The sequence below is a fragment of the Diadema antillarum genome, unplaced genomic scaffold (genome assembly GCF_040938485.1).
Source record: "Diadema antillarum isolate AM-2024a unplaced genomic scaffold, OU_Dant_1.0 seq00000685_RagTag, whole genome shotgun sequence".
In the NCBI taxonomy this organism is placed as follows: Eukaryota; Metazoa; Echinodermata; class Echinoidea; order Diadematoida; family Diadematidae; genus Diadema; species Diadema antillarum.
This window is the reverse complement of record NW_027271590.1, coordinates 489,536-516,115: the sequence shown is the minus strand read 5'-3', so window position 1 is coordinate 516,115 and position 26,580 is coordinate 489,536. Positions and strand designations below refer to the sequence as shown.

At 39.5% G+C, this 26,580-nt stretch overlaps 1 protein-coding gene across 1 annotated transcript in view; it reads left to right on the top strand.

The window, feature by feature from the left end:
- Positions 1 to 728: 728 nt before the first annotated feature.
- Positions 729 to 26,580, top strand: part of LOC139737196 (uncharacterized) — an 83,269-nt gene continuing 57,417 nt past the window's right edge. Inside the window, exons 1-8 of the mRNA XM_071647873.1 lie at positions 729 to 2,332; positions 6,882 to 7,048; positions 11,197 to 11,342; positions 13,746 to 13,897; positions 23,674 to 23,862; positions 24,454 to 24,529; positions 25,173 to 25,271; positions 25,664 to 25,764. Of these exons, the coding sequence (XP_071503974.1) occupies positions 980 to 2,332; positions 6,882 to 7,048; positions 11,197 to 11,342; positions 13,746 to 13,897; positions 23,674 to 23,862; positions 24,454 to 24,529; positions 25,173 to 25,271; positions 25,664 to 25,764 (2,283 nt within the window). The 5' untranslated portion in view covers positions 729 to 979. The remainder of the gene's footprint in view (positions 2,333 to 6,881; positions 7,049 to 11,196; positions 11,343 to 13,745; positions 13,898 to 23,673; positions 23,863 to 24,453; positions 24,530 to 25,172; positions 25,272 to 25,663; positions 25,765 to 26,580) is intronic.

Genomic DNA, 26,580 nt, shown 5'->3' with positions numbered 1-26,580 from the left:
ATTTATCTGCAGTTTCTTTACTTGCCTTGCTAATGTGAATTCATTCAGGAAATTGAGCTATGCTGTGAAAGAGTTTCCACTGATAGCTTTAAAAAAAAGAGAGATAGCAAGCACATCCTTATGGTCAGTGATTCGAAATGCAAGGGAAAAAAAAGGATGTCAGAGCTTGAGCGTGGTTGTCCAATGAGTGCTCTCGAAGCAAAACTGAAATGACAGTGCAGGAAATAAGTGGAAATGGTTGAGACACGTTATTTAATATATATAATGTGCAAGTGTTCTGTAAACTCTCACTTCGCTAAGTTTCTATCGGTTACTTCACTTCATCTGCAGAGGTTATTGGATGTATGTGTACAGCGAATGATTGAAAACTGATTTATAGGTCATTCACTAACACCTCACTGAGATCCTTCTGTTCCATTCAATTCAATCTCCATTTTTCCATATTTTTGTTCTCCTCACAGACGGATTTGGAGTGGATTCAAGGTCGTGCAAGCAAACTGGTCTGGGGCACGAGAGCCAGCCGCAGTGGAAATACTGGGTTGCCGCAGAATCCGGAGATCAAAAGATGACTTTGTGATTATTGACGAACCACGGCCAGCCTCTTTCCTGGCAAACACAGAGCTCAAAGCGTACAGCAGGAAGGAAGGGTCGATTGAGGGTATGAGTTGTGTATTACTCTCATACAGTGACTAGTGTGAGAGAGGGAACATCGCCAGTTACACTCGCATTTTCAGCCAGTGATAAACTGGCAACGCAACTGTCCCTCCTCCATGCAGCTTGATTTTGCGAGTTGATCACGTGTTATGTCTGCTCTGTCATGGAGATAGGAACAATCCACAATCCACACCGGAGGTGTTGAAGTGGGCGTAAAATGTCCGATACGTGGGAAATAGCCACAAATTATATTTTGTAAATGAGTCGTGCCGTGATAACTGTAGGTGCTGGCAGAGTGCAGTGTTGATATGGTGTGTGGCTGACTATGGCCACAGCGAGTAGAAGTGTGCATGGGAACTGGGACGTACACAGTGGAGCTGTACAGCCAGAGCTCATCCAATCAGCCCGAGAGAGTGCTCAGGAGATGGCCGACTACTACCACAACAAGGTTGTCCAGAACGGCCACTCATCACAGCAACCAGAGGACAACTACTACAGACTTCGATCTGGGTCACAGGGCCACAGGAACGGCTACCAGTCTGGCAGCACGGTGTCCAGAGGTGTGAGCACCCCGAGAAGTGACACCAACTCGTGGGGGAGGAGCAGCGGGGACAGTTCCAGTGGTCAGCTCGGTCTGACCAGCGGTCAGTTTCGTGCCACACCGGTGAAAGTGGACTATCAGACCGAGGACTACTCGGAGATTTCAGACAATGAAAAAGAATATCACAGTGAACTGATGTCATCGACACAAGACTTGTTAGCTAATAAGACTTCCAGACTGAGCAGCAAAGAGAAGGCAAGGCAGTACTGGAAGGAAAACGAAGAGAAGCGCTCGGTGAGATCTCCTCAGCACCGTCGCCACAACACGAGCCCAGATGGAAAGTACTTTGAGCCCGCTCTCGGCGTGGTCAGTGCCTCTACGGGGAGTCATCGAACCCTGGCGTTGACCACAGATAACCTCAGGAAGTTTAATCGTAGTGACATGCCCCGTGTGCCTATGATGCAAGCTCTGCGCCGGAGCATGAGTAATTCCACGCTGGATAAGATCGAGAAGACGGACTTCACCGCAGCAGCTGTTCACAGAGACTTTGGAAGCACGTCATCCATCGATGCCCACAGCACCGGAGGTGAGAGCTTCTTCCAGATGGTGCAGAGCTTCAAGCCGGTGGATGACCGGAGTCCAGCCCCGCCCCAGTTTAAGCAGCTCTTCCAAAGTCACGTCACTGTCCATGATGGGCGCAGTCACACCTCCCCGCTACCCTCGCGCGTCTCAACGACAGAGTCCACCCCCAAACAAGGCAGTACTACACTGGAAAGAAACCAAACCATTCACAGTCCTAAACCGCCTCGCCGGCACCCGAGCAAACGCGAGAAGAGGGACCGCACAAAATCATACTCTGGCAATGAACGGAAGCATGAAGGGTTGTTCTTCAAGAAATTACGTAAGGGGGAGAGGGGATATCTTGCCAAAGACCACCAAGACAATAGAACTGCAGATGAAATGTTGGAGGCCCGCATTGAGGAGGGAGTACGGAGAAGAGCATTTGAACACTTTGATGTGCAGAGCCTTTACTTTGAGGTCTGTGACCTCACCAGGAGCAGTGACCTAATAGCCAAAGGAAATATGAGGACAGGAGCTTCAGCTGCCTCAAGGGCCAGCGCAACTAACACTCCAGAGGTGAGTATGGAATGAGATGCCTTATATCTTCTTTTTTTTTTGCTGAAATGTATAGGTAGAATATTTCATTTTTTCCCATTTCAAACAGGAAATATGATAAATCAGAATATATCATCACATGGACTTTAGAGAGTTTTAGTGTCAGTTTAATGAGAGATGAATTCCAAATTTCATGAATGTTATTTGTTTATCAAATTTGATTCTGAGTACGGGCTGTGACAGTAATGCTTTGACAGAATGACTGTTTGTACAAAGTCTTAACAACAAAATTATTTGTTTCAATTCATTTTGTGCAAATTTTGTTTTCGAAATATTATGTTGGGAAAGAGGTGTCTTTATTAAAGTTTGGTTTAAAATGTTGAAATTGATAGTAATGACAGAATTCAATGTGTGTGTTTTTAGAAAAAAGTACCCATTGTCTTCAGACAAATAGATATTGTAGAATGTTTTGTAGCATACTCCTCCAAAGAAAAAAAAAAGCATATAAAAAACAGTAAGCTCACTACTAGCTTAATGTAGGATCTAGTATTAGCCCTCACTTTAAATTGTCACTTTGGGTTTCTCAGCAGAGTTGCATGTATAGATTCTTTTAATGATTACTTTTCTAGAAAAAAAACTTTTCTAGAAAAAAAATAGTATAGAGATTTAACATTTCATTGTGCAAAAAAGTGGAAACTGCCAAAATATATCACAAGATGGAAGGTTAAAGAAAAATTAACACAAGATGTTTCAAGGAAGGTTGGAATCTTTAACTGCTGATGTTATAGTGGACCTGTTGCCATATATACTGATGAGTTCAATAATTTTGTCTGCAAAATTACTTCTGGATGGTTTTTCTGTATTTCTGGAGGAAACCTGGCTGGTATAAAAAAGCAGCTTGTAATTTAAACTTTGAAAAGCTAAAACTACCTCCTGATGGTTTGTAAGTGAGAAAAGAAAACTTTCCTTGAACTTCCCACACTTCTGGCTCAATCCTAAGGACAAATCACAAATTCTGCAACTTACATTTTCATGCTGTCACTACACTATGCAATTACAGTAACAGTTATCTACATTAAAAATTCTGTGTCAGCTGCTGTAAGTTTTGTTATGTTCATGTGGGACTCCATCAATATTGTCAAATAAGGGTTTCCAATCTTCATCTTCTGTTTATCTTTATCACAGGACATGTCCCTTTAAAAAAAAAAGTTTCTTTGTGACCTGAGATCAAATATTATGTGTATCATACTTGTCGTTAGTTTGTGCCTCAATGGAAGATTACATAATTTATATTGAAGAAATTGTGATGAGACCCAACTGTTCTGTAGTGCAGTGAAGGACTTCAATATTTAATCACGCAATAAGTTTTTGAAGGAAGTATAGGATTTCATACTGTAAAAGCTGTTGCAGTTTTGCATGGGTACAGATATTTTTGTGAATGAGGAGGTCACAGACATTTTCACAAGATGTTGTTATCACGATTTGACCTGTGGTTATCGTAAGTGCATACCACTTTACTGTACGTGGTGGTATTTTTGTGTGTTGTTAAATTCACAGCCCTATAAGAGTGATTCACAGAATTCACAACAATCAAACCCTCGCAAAAATAACAGCTTTTACGGCACAAATGTATGTCGCAAAAGAAGTATGTAGTTTTGTATTCTTCCATGAGTGTAAAATTGTATTTCGGCCATAAATGTGTTAACAATATTGTGTAAGTGTTATAACATTAAAAAATTACCAAAATGGTCCTGTGCAAGTCAGGTTTCAACAGGAATTTAGTATAAGAATACAGCTGTAATCAGTAAAATGACTAATTGTATACTTTTGTGAAAGACAAAACGTGATGACGTGAGTAGCAGTCTTAAATGCGTTTATGTTACATACAAACATGGTGTATCTGTGTCAACATTTTCCTGGACACAAAATGTAGGTTCCATCAAATTTCCTATTGTAATTGTACTTGTTCCTCCCTCCACACAAATCAAGAGTATGCCATTTAGACTTTGCACAAATTAAAATTTTGACCAGAAATTTTCAAAAACAGAAGAAAATCTTTCTTTTTTCACTAAAACTCTAAAAACACTGAAATGGCTTTATTTTTCAGAAATGAGCTAAACATGTGGATTGGAATATTTTCTCTGATATCCACTGCTCTTTGACATAATCAATGTAATTTTCTACCTTCAAGTAATCAGAGATTGCATTGCAGTGGTATATTGCTCCTCGGGTTAAACAAATAAACAAACAGACAAACAAAGCGTGAAAAGAGAGAGACCAAAACGTTGACATTGATCCCGACAAGTGTGAAAACTGCAGCCTCATGTCGGCCAAACTTCCTGCAAGACCACGTATTGCCTTTGATACCAGAAACTGCCATGAAATCTGCTCTGAAAGTGATGACAAAACCTGTGCACTGTCCCTGTCTGTAACTAATCGTGATGCACAAAAGGAGGTGTTTGTATCATAACCAGTGGCGGATCCAGAGGGGGGCGCACCTGGCGCGCGCCCCCTCTTTATTTTTTATGTTAAACAAAAGAAATAAAAAGGAAAAAAATGGGGGGAGGGCGTGCGCCTCCCTCCCTTTAATTTTGTAAAGGCGCCTCCCCTTTACGGAATTCCTGGATCCGCCTTTGATAACTCTCTGTGTTTATCATCAATGTGGTTTAGAAAAGGAAGTGGTACAGTATTCATGTCTGTGATAAACACTTCTCACAAGTATGAAATATATTTCAGCGCATCCATGCATTTGTATTTCTTAGAAAGGTATATGAACTTCCCATTAAGCCCTTATATGTTTCAGAATATCCTGTTTACAAGCTCTTATTTCATGTCTTACTCTGCCTTTTATCTCCTGAAGTGATTTTTCATGATTATGAAAGTGAAATATCTTTTGCATCATAAATTTTTAGTTTAGTGCTTGTCTTTAATTGCTTGTTAGCTTCCTAGTGAAGGAAAGCATTCCTTGTTTACCAAACATCATTGGAAAAGCTGATGAAGTCAAAATGACTATGCAGTTTCTAGTAGCTTGAAATTTTTCCAAACCTTGCTACAAAAATTCTGTGCTGTGAACACATTATTTCTGTGAATACAGTACTGTACTTAAGAGTGTCATCCCTTTGAACATTCGGATGCCATCCACATTCAGATGAGGAAGTCATCAGTGTCAAAATGTCTTACATGGCATCTTGAAGACAGATGGGCTTATTATTGTTGGAGGAAGAATTTACAGCCGAGACAGAAATGTCTAAAATGACAGCAGGCAACTTAAAGTAACAGATCTGAAATAATCTTCAGACCTGAAGGAGGCAGATTAGTCTAGAAGAAGAAGAAGATGAAGATATGAGGATCTGAGCAGAAATAACACTATGCATGAAAAAAGAAAAGTAATGTCAGCATTTCTTTTTACATGGCATCTTGCTGTAACAGTACCTCATAGAGCTTTTGTGGTCTTGTGACCACAAGGTAAATTGTATGTGATGACCCATGTATAAGTTCTGTGTCATGAAGAAACCTAAGGGTACTTCTTATGCGGGTGTTCACTTCCGCTCCTTCTAACTTGTTACGACATTTGTAGTGTATTCATGGAGAAAGTGAACGGAGAAAGTGTTCTGACTACTTTGACAAAGTCCTAATCAGGCATAGCTGTGTGTAAAAAACAGAGATATGAATCAGAAGCTTTGTCAGTCTGCCTATGAATGTTCCTATGATCACAACTCTGCATACGTCGATTTGCAAGTTCTAGTTTTCACTTTGAAAAAGGCTGACATTGCTTCTGTGTACTTGCTTTCGTACAAGGACCTCTTTCCTTGAAGTGCATCTTTTGATTGAGGATGTACAATGTGAAGGATCCCACTTGAAAGTAGATTGATGACCTGTAATTCCGTTTCCTCAAGAAGTTACATTGCTTTTGTTTCAAGATGACTACTGTACGTGCCAAATATTTTCTGGTATTTTGTATTTTCACAAATATCTGCAAGTCAGCTGATACTTGCAAAATGAAATTATTGCCTGCCTTAACAGAGATGCAATTTATATGTTGTCCAAGACGGAATGTCATGAACACTTTTCTTTTAAAAGGGTATGTACATGTATCATTCCATCTCTAGGATTCTTAATCCTTAATTCAACCATGTGAAAAATTGTCTTATAAGTCACTATTAGTGACATACATGTATCACACTTGCAAACTATATGGCAGTCACAGTATTAAGCACATTTAGAGGAATTCAAAGAAAATGAAGGAAACTTGAAAAATTCTTTGACCAATGGCATTTGATGATTTTGGGACATTTTTGTTTTTGTGAGATATTGGGAAAATCAAAATGAGACCTCTTCTGCATTACTTAAAAAAAAAAATGTCTATTTTTCATATTGTCAATGATTTGATAAACTTCATTACTTGTCAAATGTGTAATGCTGGATATGATCACTGGTGCCTTTGGAAGAGGGCTGGTACCTCTTTTGCACAAGATTATTTTTTTTTAAAATTCATATTTGCCCCATGAAGTGCATTTATGCTTCCCCCCTCTCATCCACGCAATACCTACTTGCTGTGCCATACCAACAGGGGAGTGTGGAGGACCTACTCAGTACTGAGGAGCAAGATGCGGGGGACAGCCGTAGCAACGACCTCATCAGCAGCTGCCCGTTCTTCCGCAACGAGATCGGCGACGAGTTGGAGCCGAGGGTCACCCTCTCCAAGATGGGCGTGCTCAGTACACGCGTCATGAGGAGGTGAGTTTACACTTGACACCTGAGTTTTTGCAAGGGGCTTAAAGTGTGCAGTAGTTGCTCCTCTGAGCTCCAGTCCCTTTCACATATAGAGGAAACGTGAACACTATTGTGTAACCTCACAGTACTGTAAAGCAATAAATGTTCGCGGCATGAAATTTTTGCGAATGGGAGCCGACGACCTTTTTCGCAACATGAATTTTTTTCACGAATTGCCACTGGTATCCAATGCATTATAGTGTAGACAAGAACTTTGTACATTATAATTTCTCGAGAGTCAAGATTCATGAAATTAGAATGCATGCAAAAATTTCAGGTTTTACAGTATTCCCCATTACATTTTTTGATATCTTGTTCAACTGTTTGTTTGAGGTCTGTCTTGAAGTTGCGTCATAGCGCAAAATATGATATTCACTTCCTATATGTGGGTGTAAAATGAAAATTTTAGCCCAGTACAGAGGTGTCCAAGGAGATAGGTGAATGTTAAAATGATTTCAACTTGAGCTACTGTACAACTGAAATATTCCTGGTGCAACTGTTGACTGGATAAGTGGTACCCCGTGTATTTGGCTAGCGTGACTTGCTGTGGTGTGTGGACAGAATGTGATGCAAACAGGGTATGATATGACAGCACACATGAGCTGTGAAAAATGGTTCTACTAAATCTGGACCCTGGGAGATGTCTGCAGAATGGAGAAAGATATGGGTATAAAGACAAACAAACAAACAAACAAACAAACAAAAACATAGCTATATTTTTAAAGATCCATGAGGTAATTTTTATTCCTGATATGTGGCCGTAAGGAGGGCTTCTTTGTCAACTCTGATATTGTCTATTTAGCTCTACATGCATATTTTATAACATGGCCATGGTTATATCAATCCATAATCTTTATCATTTGTCAATTCAAACTGTCTGAAGTCAGAACCTCTTTAGCAAAGTGACATTTTTATTGGGACAGATATATAATGTATAAATGTAATTCATTGGTTGCTGAAATTGTGTGATTTGACCATAATCTGAGTAGCAGTGCATGTTTGTTCTGGAGGTCTAATTTTTTTCTGTCAAGTGGGAATAATTTGTTGCTACTGATTGACAAATGGCCCTCAATGTAAATGTATAAGGTTTGTCCAACCGTAGTGTGTATCCCTATGATTTTTTTTTTTTAATCATGGCTACTATTAAACACTGAATAATCAATGCTTATTTATGTCAATGAAGGGCTATTTGCCAATCAGTTGCAGTGAAAATAATTATAATAGATGCATATTTTCATTATCTTGAATAGAAATAATTAATTCACAACTTTTTCATGTTGAGTGTGACTTACTGCCTTTCTCATCCCCCAAGGTGACAAGAGCATGATCCTAAACTGATACAGATAACTTATAGTGGAATTAAAATAGAAATCATGGACTTCATCAGTGTATACGGATGTGTTTCTGTCTGTCGGTGGGAGGTTGTCATTGGAGAGGAAGTGCTCAAATTGGTTACACTGTTGCTGGCGTAATACACTTTACATGCTATTTTTCTCAGCAAATTCAATAATGGCAGCATGAGGGCTTCAGCTGAGGACATGCTGAATCTATAGCTGCCCTGGGCGCCGTTGCTGGCAGGATGAGCTATTGGGCTATGTGCGCTATGTCAGGTATGACAAGCCGGGATTCTTGACTTGTCGGGGTGCCGGTAATGACTCTGGATGGTGCCAATCGTGTCTCGCTGAGCGGGGGATTCTGGTGCATGTGCCGGTTGGAAAATGTCCAGAGCCATATGTGCTATTAATAGGGCAGCTTGGGTGCGCGATGGAGGGCAGGCGGACTTGACAGGTCGGTGACCTTTAAAGGGAAACATGGAAACGACTGTCCCACCTCCTCAAATGTCATAAGAACACCCAACCATGCACATACACACTTATGCTTACCTAATTCATTTTTGCTTCATAAGTGTATGTCAAGTTCAGAGTACTGATATTAACCTGAACCTACATGACATGTAAACTACACACCGTAGTATCGTAGATTTATGAACATTAAACTGATTGTCCCAGGTTTTGACAGTTGAAATGTTCAGATGACATGGAGATCTGGTTATCTCTAATATTTTCCTTGAATACCAACCATTTTGATATGTCTCTGAAACTGAAACTTGTCATAGATCTGCATCTCTCAAAGAGACATAGAGAATGCTGGACAAAGCTGAGAGAGACACTATTTTAAAAAGCTACGTGTGTATTTGAGAGACTCTCAAACATAATTGCAGAGGAGGCAAGCCTTTGATTATTTTCATATCATAGCTGATATCCTCTTCCCCAGTATTTTCTGTGTTGTAGGGTATGTCCTATTAATGAATCAAATCAGCAAATGAATTTGTAGGATAGCCACACAATGGACATTTGTCATGAAGTTTATGATTAGTTTAATCTCCTTTCAGCATTTGGATTACAAAGGAATTCTTTCAAAAGAAGAGTTTGATAGATAGGTGTAGAATTGTATACAGGAATTCTTTGCATTATGCTGACTAGTGAAGAGGCTGGAAGCTTGTGCATCCTGGGCTTATTTCTCATTGTTCATTATCCTCAAGGGTCAATTACCAGATTTATGTCCGCCCTGTCTGGTGTATGTATACAACCAGGGCCGTTGCATTCCTCCGGCTAGCCTTCCTCCCCGGAAACCCATCTGCGACAGCTTGCAGCTTGAAAGAACATTGCGAGATCTCACATGTTCCGAGAGTTACCTGTCACACGGATGATGTATAATAAAGTCTGAAGATCCAGGGACTAATGACAGGAGACTGATAAATCATCACCGATGTGACAAATTTCTGCGTGTTTCATTCTGTGTCTCGGGACCCGACGAGAAGGTAATGCCGCCGTCGCCGCCGCATATTTCTCTGATGCATAGGCTATCGGCGGTGCGGCGTGTGTTCGCTTGCCCGAGGCACTGCTTCCATCTGTCTTCACATGCGTACCATTTGCTCCCGCAGTAAATGTCAACAATATATTATGTCTTTGCTCCAGAGGTTCGAAAACGAGGAAGAGAGGCCGATGAATTGCTTCAGGCCCAACGTTTTTGGCTTCTTGTGGGGAAGAATAGGAGTGACATTTCAAAACTGTTGTTGGAAGCTTTGCTGTTGGAGGTTGTCAGTGTAATGATTGTTTTTGTTGCTGATGCTTGTGTCGGAGTGGAGTCTCCAAGTTGATGATTTACTTCATTTTCAAATCAAAGAAGTTTTAAACAAAAACAAACAAACAAACAGAGATGCATCATAAACAAAGACAAATTCTACCCTTTCACCATCACTACATGTACATTGCTGGAAGCACAAATATATTTGGAAGTTACCTCGTATCAGAAACTCCTCACCCCTCCTCATTCATAGCTATAAAGAGAATGTGTAAACTTCATCAGTGGTAAGACATTTGACTGTCAGAGGTGAACTTTCAAAAGCAAACTACTGGTAAATTCAGCGGTGTGTTATACCGTATGTCTAGAATATAGCATGCATGTGTTTGAGAGTGGCAATTGCTAATATTGCATAGCTATGTCTTTCTTTTTTCTTTTTATTGGTAGGAGTTTACTGATTCCAGTATTTAGGAATCTCCCTGTCATGTAGTGAGCTATGCTGTTATTCCTCAGCTTACAAATATAACTTGTATACAAATTTCCATCCTCATAATTAATGTGTGGCAGTGATAAAGTGATCCTGATCAAAAACTATCATCAAAATCATAATCAGGGCTTGACATTAGTGGTAGCCCAGTGTTTGGGCCACCAATTTTAAAATTTAAAGATTTTAGTGGCCTGAATGGGCCACCAGCGAAAAAATGTAAGCGTCGAACCCTGTCGTAATCATCATCATCATCTTGCACAAATATGATTGACAAGAGTGTCCAGTGTCCATTGACAATGTTTTTGGTTGTTCATGTATAAATGGATGAATAAATGATTGAATAAATGAATGAGTGAATGAATGAATGAATGAACGAACGAACGAACGAACGAACGAACGATTGATTGATTGATTGAGTAATTGATTTATTGATTGATTGAATGAATGAATGAACGAACAAATGAATGAATGAATGAATGAATGAATGAATGAATGAATGATGAATGAATATACACTTTTCTTTTCTTTGTTTTGCAATCAGATATCGGCATCAGACCATACTGGAAAGAAGGGGAGGAGCGGATCTGGGTATCGCTGAGGATCAATCAAACTATGTGTGGCGTGGCCCTGTGGTGGAGCATGTAGATGAAGGGGCTCTCTATTACAGGAAGCACTTCCTCAAACACGGTAACAATACTTATCAGTTTGGGTTTCTCTTTTCCTGTCTCTACATCTCTCTCTCTTTATGTTTTTTGTGTACCGGGTATGTGTGTATAAATGTATAAGTATATTAAAGCATACATATCTTTCTGTCTCTCTGTATACATTTATATTATCTATTTAATTTATATACCTATACATGTATGTATGTAATGTATGCATTTGTGTGTATGTGTGTGTGTGTGTGTGTGTGTGTGTGTGTTGTCACAGTACTCTCTTCTTGGTTGCAGAATGGTGACGAGAGCAGGTTTTACTTGATTGTGCAGTGATATGTCCATCACGTTTACAAAAAAGTGTCTTAATCGAATTCTACTCCACTAACGGGAGTAATCCATTTATATTTCTTTCTCTTTCTTTTTCCTATCTCTGTTTGTCTCTGTGTATCCCTGTCTCTGTCTCTCTCTCTGTCTCAGCTTTCATTTTTTTCCTTCTATGCGTGTCCGGGTCCACTTTCTGTCTTTGACCGTGAGTTGAACTTTGCATTGCCTGGAGTAGTTTGGTTTAGGCATTATTGTTGTGCAGTAGATATTGTTGATCTACAAGTAGGTTGTTTGTTTGTTTCGTTTTTTAAGTTCATGCAGTAAGATCCTTCCTTGTTTATATGCACATTTCAGATTTAGAAGGAAGATGAAGAAGAGAGAGGGGGGAGGGTAGGGTGAGGTGGGTGAGGGGGATGTTGATGGAGATATAAACACAACCTGGATATGTGCTAATACATGTACCAACACAACAGTATGATATCATTTAGAAATGTCTGAATAATATACACACACCTCTTTCTTACTTGATGTGAAATTAAAAGAATAAATTTCAATTAGTAGTGTGTGCTTGGTAAAGTGAATTAAGATGATTTTTTGTAATGATTTTAAGATACATAACCTACTGATGAAATGTAAACAAGTCAAATCGGGTTTATATTCTTCTAATCTCTGTATTTTTCCATCGCTGTAGTGTGTGTATGAGGTTCCTGATGAGATTTATTGAAAGTCAAACCATCTCCACTGATTGCGTGATCTGTAATTTAAAACGATGCAAAACTGATTTGATTGTCTGCTAAGTTCTTGAATTCAAGTGATGGTTTAGCAGTGGCTGTAGTATGTCTGTATGGGTTTGACAGTGGAAAGAAACACGAAACACTTGGACCATCATATCGATTTCACAACCATTTGAGATACACGCAGTCGGATAGAGAAACCGAATTTGACTCCCCATGATGCGCCCGCTTTCTTGTGCACGTCGCCACAGTCCATTAACAATTGTGCTTCGTTCTGAGGAGGGAAAAACGTGTGACGTAGGCGCTGATGATGTGCAGAGAACATAATGTGCAACAGAAAGTGAAAGTCTGTGCGAGTGATGGATAAATAGAGCTTGTTGGGTTTATGCCATGTTTTGATACAAGGACTTCCTCTCATATTGCACGCACAGATATTATGAGGAAGGAGAATTCTCACAGTCAAACTATTTGGCATGCGTGATGTGTCTCAAGTTCTGCGTGACAGCCTCTCCAATGAAGAGACGTTATTTGATCCATGACATGTTGTATACACCGTGAAAGGATGATGTGCATTTATTGGTCTCTGACACAGGATTTTAATCAATTGTTTGATGAAGCTTTACTGTGAGATATGAACATCATTCATTGATTCCTAGAACTCAAACCAATGGCTTGATGTAACATTTTAGAGAATCCCATGTCTGCCCTCTCTCCCCTTTTCAACTTGAATATGGCTAAAATATTTTCTTATATCATGAATGACATTGATTAGGTATAATAATGGTTGTGTAATTACAAATGGCACTGTTGTGTACTTTAAGAACTATTTCCATCGAGGGGAAATTTCAGTGTGGTATGATAATGCTTTAAATGAAGTGAGTGTATCTTTGTACAGATTAGCCAGGAATAATGTGGTTTGTTCTGTTGTGCTTTCTTCGCCAATTAGCACAGCTATGGCAAAACTAACTGCCAATGAATAGAGATTACCCAATCCCCTTAAACCCTTAAACCCTTCCTTTTGGACTGAGGCACATTGCTATACCTATTCAAATGGGCTGGATAACTTACAATTAGACCAGGTTTCAATGACTTAATTGAATCCTGATGAAAAAACATGGCAAGTTATAAAGTTCTAAAAGTGCCTGGACACATAGAAATAACTGTTTTTTTTTTTGTTTTTTATTAACAAATGTAACACCAACTTGATGACTGCCAGTATTTATATTGCAGTTGGTGTACCAAAATTAATAATTGAAATGTATTTTAGGTTGATGTACGTAGATTCCTAGAAGTTGATGAATTCTTTGATGAAGTTGTACTTTTTTTCCCCCCTCCATCTTGTCATCATGACTGGGTTTCACCACCGTCATCCGCAGAGCACCAAAACTACTTCGGCAAGGACGACAGCCTCGGTCCGCTGGCGGTCAGCGTGCGGCGGGAGAAGGTGGAGGAGCAGGAGAGTCCAGCGGAGAACAGCAAGGACAACAACATGAGATACCGCTACAGGATCGTCCTTAGGACCAGTGAGGTACGACATGATGGTGGTGGTGGTGGTTGAAGTGGTGGTTGTAAAATATGGCATATCAAATCTGTTGCCATTCTCTCTGCATGGAGCAGTAGACGATGGCCTTTATTCAAAGTTATATGTAATCTCCTTGGCCATATCTTTGATGATAAGTCCTTTGAAAAAAAAAAAGCAGTGAAGAGATGAGAAACAAGTAAAATAGCACAAATGGGATGTACATGATACATAACACAAATAACAAAATCATGGAACTTTCTTAAAATTTCAGAAAATTTTGTGCAATATTTGAGAGATGGGTGATTTTAGCTGAATGCAAATTGGCAAGCCAATGACATCGTCACTTCACAAACTGCCGCTCATTCTGTATATATATTACATAAAAAAGACCCACCATTCTACAGTCATTTTTCAAAAACTTAGTCTCATATAACAGGATATTTGGCAAGTGACCATTTCATATTTATCTGAAAGCAAAATACTCAAAACTAGGTAAATCGTAGGAAAGAGTCACAAAACTTCAAAGATCTCAACTGATTTCCTCTTCTTTTCTTAGTACAGGGTAAGTTTTATATTGCTCTTTCGATTTGCCATCAATGTGTAAGGGGCGTGGATTTGTCCTTCACATATTCAATTTTAGGAGTATGAGTTTCATTGGAAAGAGATGTCAAGTGGTAACTATTCAAACATAATCTTGTGAATGGTTGTATTTCACATCATGCAGTCTTGAGAATTGTTAAAATCTCAAGCACTTGGCCTGATTTGTGACGTCGATAGACCCAATTTTCATAATTTCCTGCTCATAGCAGGCTCTCAATTGCTCTGAGTGGTACTGGCTTCTCTGGAATGTACTTAGTGGAGGAAGATTTTAAGTCAGTCAAGATTTTGAATACATTTTTGAGGCTTGCAAACAAGCAAAGACTAACACTGAGAGTGGCAAAATCAGGATTTCTTATTAATCTTTAGATCTGATTTTTTTGTTTTTTGTTCCACATAACAATATGCTGCCTTGTGTGACAAAGAGTACACACAATGACAAAGATATTAAATAAATGCAAACCAAGTAAGCTGACCAGAAATGAGTATGATTTATTAGTGCAATGGAATCCCATTTTCTATTTCTCAATTTTTGACCAATATGAAATCTTACAAATCAGACTAATATTGATCAAATTTTCAAATTTCAATCTGTGCAGATAATGACGCATGAACAAAGATTAAGTCTTTCGTTTTGTCTAGAGGATATGTGATTGTGAAGCTTACCATGAGGAAAACAAACAGGAAGTAATGGACAGGAAATGGTACTCGGGGTCAGGGCAGTGACCTCTTGGCTGTGTTCTTTCATTATAAAGTCACCTGATGTTTTGTTATGTCATTAAACTCTTAACCAGCAGGTCATGCAAAACATTTTCCTTTCCTATCAGTTTCTAAGTGCTTTGGTATCATGATATCAAGTTGCCATTGATGGGGAGATTGATTTGTAGCTCAGCAGGTCGCCATGCTTTTCAAACAGAGTGGCAATCAATTCATAACTCTCTAAAATCGAATATATGGCCCGGAACTGCATAGAATATGAGCGGGATAAGCCATAGAAATAAGAGAACAGCAAAACTGTGGGTGCCTGCTGTCACAACAATTTCACTTTTTCGGTATATATTCAGAACAATGGAGACGTTTTTTAATTATCTCTAACAACACAATGTTTTCTCATTGACACAAATGTAGGAAGTTGATGGTTGATAGTAAAAGGAAGTGTTTGATTCTGTGAAGAATAGAAGATTGGATTCACTCTTTCAAAAAAGAGAGAAAACCGTTAAGATCATATTAAACACAGGCAATTCTACTAAGCTAACAAATATTTTTAAGTCATTGATGGGATACTGGTGATGTTCTACGGAAAAGAGTTTAGCAAGACCTATACTGTATTTTGCTATCAGTTGTATCGCTTCATGTTTTACTTCATGCTTATAGCCTCTGAAAGAGAAAATAAGATTTATGGAGTGTGGGCTTAAGAGTATTGGCATGTAGACTCTACACCATAGCGCCTGACTTGGCGGATACCGGCGCTATACAAGACTTCATCATCATAGCTGTTTGTATGTGTGTGCATGTGTATGTTTCTGCTAAGAATGTTGGAATTCTCACATCTCCTTTCATCTTGGCACGCAACTTCATTCAGTACTGAGGTAGTAGTGAGTATATGGGATTGGGGACAGTGCACTCAATTAAGTGTTTTGCTGTTAGGCTCTTATACTGGTAATGTTCTAAGTCTTGGTTGTCATGGAGACCAGACAGAGATGGGGAGGTAGTTTTCGAGAGAGTGTGAAAATGTATTTCTGATATGGATGTGGGAGGGGAGTACAGGATGGTAGGATTTGTGCAATGAAAGTAATCTAGCATCCTTTTATCAGCTTGGCATGTCTCCCGTCAGAAGCCAGCCATAAATATTGCTATTTTTGTGTATGTGTGTGTGTGTGTGTGTGTGTGTGTGTGTGTGTGTGTGTGTTTGGTTTTTTTTTTGGGGGGGGGGTGGGAGGGGGTCTGAGAGCCTCCCTCCCCATCCAAAGTTTTTCAAGCCTGTAGAGAGTGAATTAATTTCAATCTGATATTTCCTGCAGCATCCAAGGGGCCAATCTTGCATGTATCACATTCTAGTGCAATTTGATTACTGTCGAAAAAGCCAAAACTGGAATTTGCCGATCAGACTCGACTTTTTATTTCTTTCTTTTTTTGGCGAGCCTTCATTGACAGAGATCCAAACGTGGGTTGACTCCACGCTGTCTGCTGATAGAACACTGCCGGAGTTGCTCAAAATTGCCCCTAGATACTCAGCATTAGCATTTAATTTTAGACACCAATTAAGCAGTGAAATAACTTTGTAAAGTTTTCCAAATCCTGAAGGCACAATTACTACAGAGCATATGATTTATTTAGCACTGCCTTCACTGAAGATGGAAGACAAACACAACAATATCTTAGTTCCTTTGTGGATATGTTTGTATCATGACATTAGTTACAAGTCACCCCCCCCCCCCCATCACATAGTTTTTACCATGATAGTGTCATTACAGTATGCTTCCCTTGTGCTGCAGATATAAAATTATATGTAGCATAGAATGCTGCCCTTCAAATGAAGTGAAAAAAGATGGAGAAGGTAAAGAAGAAGAGGAAAAGAAAAATGAAAGAGAAAGAAAAAGTATAAAAGAAAGAAAGAGAAATAGAAGAAGAGGAGGAGGAGGAGAAGAGGTGGTGTTTCCAGTCAGTGCCATACAAATGCCGTAATGTAGGACAAACATGGGTTGTTAGTAACCTTAGAAGAAGTTTCAGACCTCCCACGTATGTCAAAACCTATTCTTCTAGGAGTTCTCTGGTCATATTACTGTGTGAAGGATCAGGTTATAAACTATTTGTGCAATATGGAGTACAAAGGTTTCCGTGTGAACAGCGTCGGAACCATTGTGATTTGATTGACTCATTGTTCAAGATATATACAAAATGATGTCACAGGCATTATTCATAGGCAGTATATTCTTTAATCCATATTGATTTCCTGTTATGGATCGAGTAGCACCCTCTCAATAATTTTTGACACGTTGCGGGCAAAAGAAAAACACACTGTAGATGGTGATATCTCAAGATTAGAGGCTTGACTTTTCTGAATATACAACGTATATTGTATACTTTAGGCAGTAAAGACTACTGTGAAGCAAGAAATGTTCATAGCATGACATTTTCGTGAATTGGAGTGGATGGCCTTTTTTATGGCATGAAATTTTTGATAATTGCCACTGGCATTCAATGCATATATTGCCGACAAGACTTTCCGCATGCATTTTAACTTTGTGAATCTTGGCTCTTGTGAAATTCGCAAAATTGAAATGCATTCGAATATCAGACAGAAAACACAGGCAAAGTTACCTTTGAAAATCTACCCTCCGATTTTTCTCGACAAGTGGCACTTTAAGGCAGTGGAAATATGTAATATTCAGCTTGTTTCCTGTCCTCGCTTTCCAGGCTAGTTGAAGGGAGCAGGCAGGAAATCTTTCATGTTTGAGTAAACGCAGAGGAAGGGGCAGAAATTTATCCCCAAACTTTTGGCAAAAGCAGAAAAGTGTTGTGCGAAAATAATAAAAAGAAACTCCCTTGATCACCATTTCATAATCTGAAGTGCAAGAAACTTTACAGAGATGTTATCAAGACTTCTCATGATTATCACATCACATCATTATGAATGAGGAGAATTTGATTTGATTTGCAAGAGATAGATAATATATAGAGAAGGAGCAATAGAGAGATCAAAATTTGAGGCTTCTCCATTCAAGAAGAGGAGATAGCAGCCAGATAACACTGCAGCCACATCAGATGAGATATTTTTGTCCTTAGTTGGCTCTGGAGATTAATTTTCTTCAATGTCATCAATGGGTGACTTCCGGCTGGTTGTATGGCAGGTGTTGTCCAGTTGTCAGATATAACATGCTGACCATACTGCTGCCCCCTCCTCTTCCTACGTCCTTCCCCCTACCCCTCCCTCCTCTTCCCCCTCCCTTCCTCCCCTGCCCCCCCCCCAACAACTGTCAACTGAAAGGAGTGCAATCCAAGGCTGCCTGCCCTCTCTCTAACATAAGGCAAGGTATGAGTAGGAAAGATAGGCTATTTATTATAGAATTGATCACTCTCTCTTGTTACCAAGTATTTTGGATAGTATGCAGGTTGCTTGATCGAGTAACACACAGCATTGCCCACTTAACTCTTCCATCACCACTTGCAATCACACAGCTTGAGATGTCTGTGGTGCTGTAAATCTATAGGCCTGAAAGGGTTTACTCTGCAGTACATATTGAGGAAAATGCTCCTTAAAGGGACATAGAGCCAGGATTCAAGAGGATGCTGTTTTAACGGTGTGATGATTGCCGCCATCTTCATTATGAAGATCAGCAATGTAAAAAAGCTACCCGTAGTTAATGGTCAGTCAGAGTAGATCATGTATGTTCACCCAAGTTTCTGGGGCTAGATAGCAAGTAAAGTTTGTCTTTGAAGGATCTATACAGTTGTATGTGTACAGCTGATCCAGCCAGGAACGATGGCTGAATCAAGAGACAAACTGATCGATGTTGACATTTTGAACATGGCAGATGCGTAATTGTGGATCTATAAAACAGTGCCCTTTTAAATCCCAGGTCCATGCATCTTTAATTTACTCTCATGCTATGACAATGTACATTATGTATGTATACACATAGAATTTTGCTTTCATGGAGCGATGTGAGCTTTTAAACTTTCATGGAGAGATGTGAGCTTTTTAGCTAGATCCTTCCTAAGATAAATTTCTGTATGTTTCACATTGGGTGGGGTCAGCTAGGTGTATGACGTTAGATGATGTCGCACATTGATGAGCTCTGACAGTGTGCTCATTTTTTTTTTTTTTTTTTTTTTTAGTCGTTAATTTGAATGTTGGCTACTGTGCAGGAACTACATTTGGCTGTGTGTAATCTTTTCTTTTTTGTGTGTGGAATGATTCACCTATGTTATCATGTTGTGTTCAGAGGTTTCAGAACCAGGTGATTTATCAACATTTAAATTGGAAATTACCTTGAGAGAGTCTTCCTTGTGTCAGCGCTGCATATATCATTAATTTCACGAGTGGACAGACCTTACATTGATTTACTAGGGTGAGGGGGGAGGGGGGAGGGATTGGAATCTGCCAGTTTATATAACCGCAGATAATTTGCAATCAGAGATCCTGAGGGGAAAGATGACGGTACAGATTTGATTTGATTCCGGACAGTGATGCATTTAGGCATAAGGTCATCTGACCTTGGCGCGGTGATTAGTGCCGGTCATCAACTGTCCGCTGCAGTAATCTTGGGGTCTTAAATCTGGAGCCACGCTGCCATGGGCTTTTACAGCCTAAAATATCAGGATACAGTGTAATGGGATGACAGCGAACACAGATTGCTGCAATACTGAATTTTTTAAACTTCTCTCTGGTGGTGCCTTTGAATCCCTATTGTTCCCAGAAGCCTTTGATATACTTGGCCATCAGTCCCATGTATTCATTATGAAGTGGGCTAATTCCTGTGAGAACAAATTTCTCAATGCGATTAAATGCAATGAGTGTCATCATTAAACATATTAATGATTTATGAAATTAATAGTACTTGATCACACAGTTCTTTCTATCTGATTCTTATGTCTCTGTAATATTAAGAATTATTTCCTCTCTTAGCAGTTTGCTAACATTGTATTTGTAACTGCTAATGCTCTTCTGATGGTCAATAAATTTTTGTTTTTGCACTGAAGGTGCACTGAGTAGAATACTGTAGTACAAATTGGGGCCATATACGCAGAAAGTCAAAAGTCGTGTCATTTTATATCAAAACAGTGTATTACATCTAGGCATAGCGATTGCCACTTCTGCTGATATTGACTATATTGACTATATGGCTGGCCTATTTTGTAGTAAGTTGTATATGTAAGTATCTGTGTGTGTTTATCCATTTGGCTGGCTAGTTGTCTCTCTATTATGCACCTATCTCTCTATCTGCCTCTGCTTGATATACACAGACACAAACACAATCACATATTTATGTGCATATGATATAGTCTTTTAAAGTTTGAATTCCACCTTGTAAGGAATGAACTTTTTTATCTTTTGCTTTTGAATGGGTTGAATGTTTTTTCCAATCAAAGCAAACTTGTGCAATAAATTCACACTGCGTGCCTTTTGATGAGCATCATGTCTTTCCTGCCACATTGCTGCTGTGGTGGATCGACCCGTCATCCCTTTCCTCCGTGTTGGCGTGAAATAGGATTTATATCTTCCTCATCAAAATGGGTATGGGAGCGTGACTTTCTTCCTGCTGATTTCCCATCAGACGGGAGGGTAGGAAAAAGCACCTTTGAGATGCTGGAGCAGGAGACAGACAGCAGCTCTTCCTCTGCAGCCAGGGTAATTGGTTGCCAAATCTTCAGTCATTGGACAACGGAGGGCTCACTCCCTTCTCTTGAGTATCAGTGTCATCCATCCCTATACCGGAAACTGATTATCATGGCTGATTGAGTGTGGAAACACAGAGTTAATCAAAGCTAAACAAAGATGATGAGAAAATACCTCTCCCATTTCCTTAGCACTTCTCTCATGCGAAGAAGTGGTTTATCGAAATTCAGCAACAGTATTGGAACTTCTGAGGTTGGGTAGCAACGACTGACCACAAAATATGTTCCTTTTACATTTGTGTATAACATATTCAATGAAAAAAGAAAGAAGGATGTGATACAGTGCTGATTTTGAAGCATCTAGGACCATGATTTAATATCAGATATTTCTGGTTTGTTATGCAATCACTAATTGCCACGTGATGTAAGGCTATGTGTACTGTGTAAATTACTTAGTTCATGAATAAGTTGTTTATTTTTAACTGCCAGAAAAAGTTACTTGTGGAACAACTGGAAATGCTGGCCTTTTCCATACAGTACACATTGATGCAGTTTGATTACCCATCAAATGCAGGGGGATTTGCTGTAGAAATGTTCATCTTGTCAGCATTAAATTAGCACCTTTGAATTCTACTGCATATCTTGTATTGGAGAATATTTGACAAAACTGATGAACTTCATTAAATTTACACAAAATTGGAAGAAAATTTTGCAAAACTGTGCTAATTTGAGTGAGACACAGGAGCTGTAATAATCTAAAATGTGTTTCCATTTCAAGGACCAGCTATAGACTTGAAAGGCAAGAAGTTTCTGAATATTCTACAACCAGAGCAGATCATTTACATACACTATATTTAAAGTGCAGGAAAGGGCTTGAGTGAAAGAGAATTTTCACTTTACCCCATGAAACATCTCAAATGAATAGTAAAGATTATAAGAAATGATACAGCTTGGAATCACGGTAATGCAGTTTCTGAGACTCTGTGGTTTAATGGAGAGCTTGTGTCAGCGGCTGTGATGGTGCATGAGCGAGCGAATTGTGTTACCAGGAGTTCTCCTGTCATTCCACCTCCAGAGGTGCATCCTCTCCGTCGCATTTTTTGATCAGTGGCGGTGACTAAGGACTCCTCGGCCCACTTCTCACGGCATTTGTGGTCGGGAGATTTGAAGGGCCCTGCTTTGGCCATCATTTTTTCGGGCTTATCAACTTCCTGTGCATGCCTTCCCATTCAGGAAGTGACAAATGTTCGTTTTACAGAGTACATGAAAGGTATTCGAACAGATACCGAGCATATAATGTGACATTCGCAGTGGGGGGTGTTTGTTCATAGAAATGTGTTATGCTGAATTCGGAGAAGACATTGAGAGTCAGAGAATCACGGACGCTCTTATCAAAACCAACTTCTCTTTTGTTTTTGTTTTTTTTTCTCTCTCTCTTTTGACATGAGTAATTGCTGATTCTTGTTGTCTTTTCCATGGAGAGAGGAACCTGACGACGTGTGTAAATATTTCCGGTGTTCATTTCACAGTCGTTGATGTCAGACTTGTTGGCCATCTGCTAAATTTGTGTGTATTTTACAATTAGTGCATGCTCTATCATGCACTATACTGGATTATAGAAAAACAAATACTAAAATTATCCGGAGCACCGTTCTGTTTCATCGAGGCTGCAGGCTGAGCTTAATAGAATTGCACAAGGGATGATTTAGTATTATGAGGTCTATAGTCCAGTACTGGTGCATCGACAGAACTTGCACTAATTTTTATGGTAAAAAGACCCCTCAATCTCCATGCATTTTCCATAGGTCTAGGATTCCCCGTGCTGAAAGGCACTAATGCTGAAATTTCCGCACAATCACGTGATGCAATCCAACCAATCGCAGTGCATATCATACTTGACCTATTTACTAAGATATTATTTTGCTTTCCTTGCGCGCTTCACCTATATAGATCCCTTTTTTTAATGCTGCTGATAGTCTAGTTGACGTGTTGTTTTTCCCTTGCTCTCTCTCTCTCTGCCATGGTAATGGTAGATTGACTGGTCCAAAGACCTAGTTTGCTTCAAGTGAAACAAAGATGGCAAGTGGGATCCTACCCACATCCTAAATTATTTCCAGGATGCTTGTGTCATTGCAGGTATAATCCCCAGCCTACAGGCCAGCCTGTACATGAACAACTAACGAATAGTTTGAGTTAACGGGAGTGAACAAAGTGTACGCGAAGGATAGAACCGCTGCGTGTCGCAAAATGCTGTGGGTAAGGGGTAGATGGCAAGGGAGGAAAGGGGAGGTGGAATGATGGGTAGCGAGGGATTAGCTGGATTATGAATGACTGCCTCCACGCAGCTGCTGAGGAGATGGATGGATTGCCGCTATCCTAATCCTTCCCCCCTCAACCAGGCCCCATCGATATTTTTGAACTTTGTCATTTCATGCGACATTAACCCATAAAATGCCAAGCTCTAAAAGGTGCCCCACTGCTCTCACATGGTACTATGTCCTTTTGTACCTAATTGAAATTGAACTGTTGACTGCTGAGACAAACAGGCATCAGAATGAAATATGACAAAGCTGCTAAAAATTCTTGTTTCACTTTTCCTATTGTAAGTACAAAGATGGCAGAATGAATTTTACAAAATGAATTCAGAGGCAAAATTCTTGTAAGTGTAAGATTTTGCGTGAGAGATTATATCAGATACCAATAATGTTGTGAATTGAAAATAAACATTTCTTGATGGGCATGTTTATCACTTGTGTGTGTTTTTTTTAAAACCATGTCCTATGTTTATGTTGATATGTCACTCATAAGACGCTGTTTTGTTTCTTCATCTTTCCCAATGCACACAGCTGACGACGCTACGGGGATCAGTGATGGAGGACTCCATCCCGTCGACCACGAAGCACAACACGAATCGCGGCATCCCCCTGCGGGACGTCCTGGAATACCTCGCCCCCGAACTACCTCTCGGCTGCCTGCGCCTGGCCACGGACACACCCAAGGTCAGGGAGCAGCTGCTGAAAATCGACGAACAAGGGGTGAGTGACCCTTCCCTTCCTCTTCGCCAATGGCGGGAATCTTTCCTGATGAATCTTGAACGTTTTGCCCTACTCTCTTCCACCATGGCTCAGAGTGCAAGTCTACTTCATTCTGAAATTGACTCTAGTGTACAGCAAAAGATAAGATGAACACAGCAGTAGAAGTTTCATCAAAATCGGATTTACATCTAGCCAAGGAAGTTACAGAATTTTGAAGTTTTCACAAATTTGTGATTATATTATTGAACTATGGAACCATGTTTAAATCTGCTTTGAAAAGCAATACTTCAGTGGATATGTTTTGTTTTGACTGTTTTTTTTTTTTTTTCCCCAATCGGATCTGATCAGTGTCTGTAAGCAGAGCTTTTGTAACAGATAGCGAACACTACTTAGTATTACTCACAGTGATATTGCAGCACTGCGAATCTCAGCAACACAGTCTTCATTCCCATTGGAGTCCTTTTGACAGAAGTGGTTTTGAAGCATCTTAACTATTCATAAATCACTTCATCATTATTTGCTTGTAAAGGAAAAAATTGGTGCTAAATTCTGCTGTTAAATGTGGGATCTTCTCTCTCTCTCTTGTTGCAGGTCTCGAATACATACAAGGTTGGCGTGATGTACTGCAAGACAGGACAGAGTACAGAGGAAGAGATGTACAATAATGGTGAGATTTGTTAGTCGCCATTTCTTCGTTTTATAACTCATTTCTGTCTCCATTTGCAACCTCATGGGAATCACATTACACCTCAGAAGGCTCTTACCCTTTTGAAGAAGTGTGCACTATTTCTAAGAGACCAGGGGCCTACTTCATGAAGAGATATGGTTGAATTTACGCTCAATGTATTGAGCATACTGTATAAGCTGCTATTTTCATACACAGATATTTTCCCAGATGACGAGACCACGGATATTTTCGCGAGATGTTGTTTTTGCGAGTTGACACCGACGCTGTCGCAAATGCACTATTACTTTAGTGTGAGGTGACATTTTCGCGTGTTGTTAAATTTTTCGTCCAACAGTGATCTGTGAGATCTGTGAAAAATAACAGCTTATGCAGTAACTCAGGGAATTGGGCATAAGATCAATACTGATCAGTAGTCTAGTAGTCTATTTCATGAATTCCATGTCTGGGGACTTTCTGACATTGGTATAATATTGAAATATGTAAAATATTTTCAGATTTGCTCAAACTTTTGAGATTATATTGCCCTCTTTTTACTGTGTTAGCAGAATCAGATATTTTTCTCTTGTTTAAGTGATATTTCATTACTTGGATTCTTTTATCACTTTGCACCCAACACACACAGAGCACTCAAGCCCCGCCTTCGATGAGTTCCTTGAAAGCATCGGCGACAAGGTCCGTCTGAAAGGCTTCGAGAGGTACCGAGCGCAGCTGGACAACAAAAGTGAGTTATTTCAACCTAACCATGTGGTGCAACGAAATGATGTGGTAGTCCAACCCAGTATGTTCTGACATTCAAAAGTTGTGTGGTTAAAGCCATGTCAAAGCTGGAGGTCATTGAACCAATTAAATATAAGTCTGAAATTAATACCTGCAGTTTATTTTCTTTTGACTGATGCATATTTGTAGGAGCAATTAGGGAAAAACAGAGATATATCACCAAAAGTTTCTGAAAGTAAGATCAACTCCTCAAAAGTTTTATGTTTACATTGATTTGAATTATGATTTGAGGCTTGTGTGACAACATTACATTTGTTAGTTTGTTTATTGGACAGCAAGTCATGGAGTATGGGAGCTAATGTTGAGATTTTCATTCTTGTCTCTCAAACTTTGCAGCTGATTCAACGGGTACTCACTCTCTATATGCAACCTACCAGGGCAACGAAATCATGTTTCACGTCTCCACCATGCTTCCCTTCACCAATAATAGACAGCAGGTGGGTTGTTCTCCTTGTTTTTTCCTTCCCTTCACTTTCCTCAATTCTAAACTTTATGTAATTTTATCCTTATATTTCTCTCCGTTTTTCAAGTCCCATTCTGTCTTGTTTGTAGTGCCTATGTCTTTGATTGTTTCTATAAAAATGAAAAGCAACGCCACACTTGAACACAAGACTCTGAAGTGTTTGCAGAGTATGTCGCTGCTGTTCTCACGCTGAGATATAACCTTGTTTGTACAGTGTCTTGCTGTATTCATGGCAAAGCTCTCAGTGTAATAATAATAATTAAAAAAAAAAGATATACAGTGCGAGGAATGTTTAGGGTGTCTGATTGCATTGGTAATTAGGTGTCACTGTTCTGGGAATTTTTGCTCTTTCTTTACCAGGGTTATTGGAAAGGAGAATTTCTCAGATGTCACTTTACTGATAATCGAGTGACACTTAGCAAGTGTGGCCATAAAGCCAAGCTTTGAAGATGAAAAGTTGTTCTCGTTTTTGTTGAAATGTATGGTCAGTGGAACCATTTTACCAATGCTTAATGTTTCTGATGCACAGAAAGTGGTTAGAATGTTTCATCTCAGATTATACCTCCCAAGAATTGGCATGAACTTTGTTTTCTGCTGAGATTTGTCTGTAAACTGACATCCATGAGCACAACCCATGACCACAACCATTTTTTTTTTTTTTTTTTTTGGGGGGGGGGGTTTAAATAGTTTCATAACCAAGTAATTTACCTGCCACATACCACAAAGCTCCTTGCCCTCCAATGCCTGTGTACAAGTCTTTGACTAATTATAGAAAACATACTGGTACTCT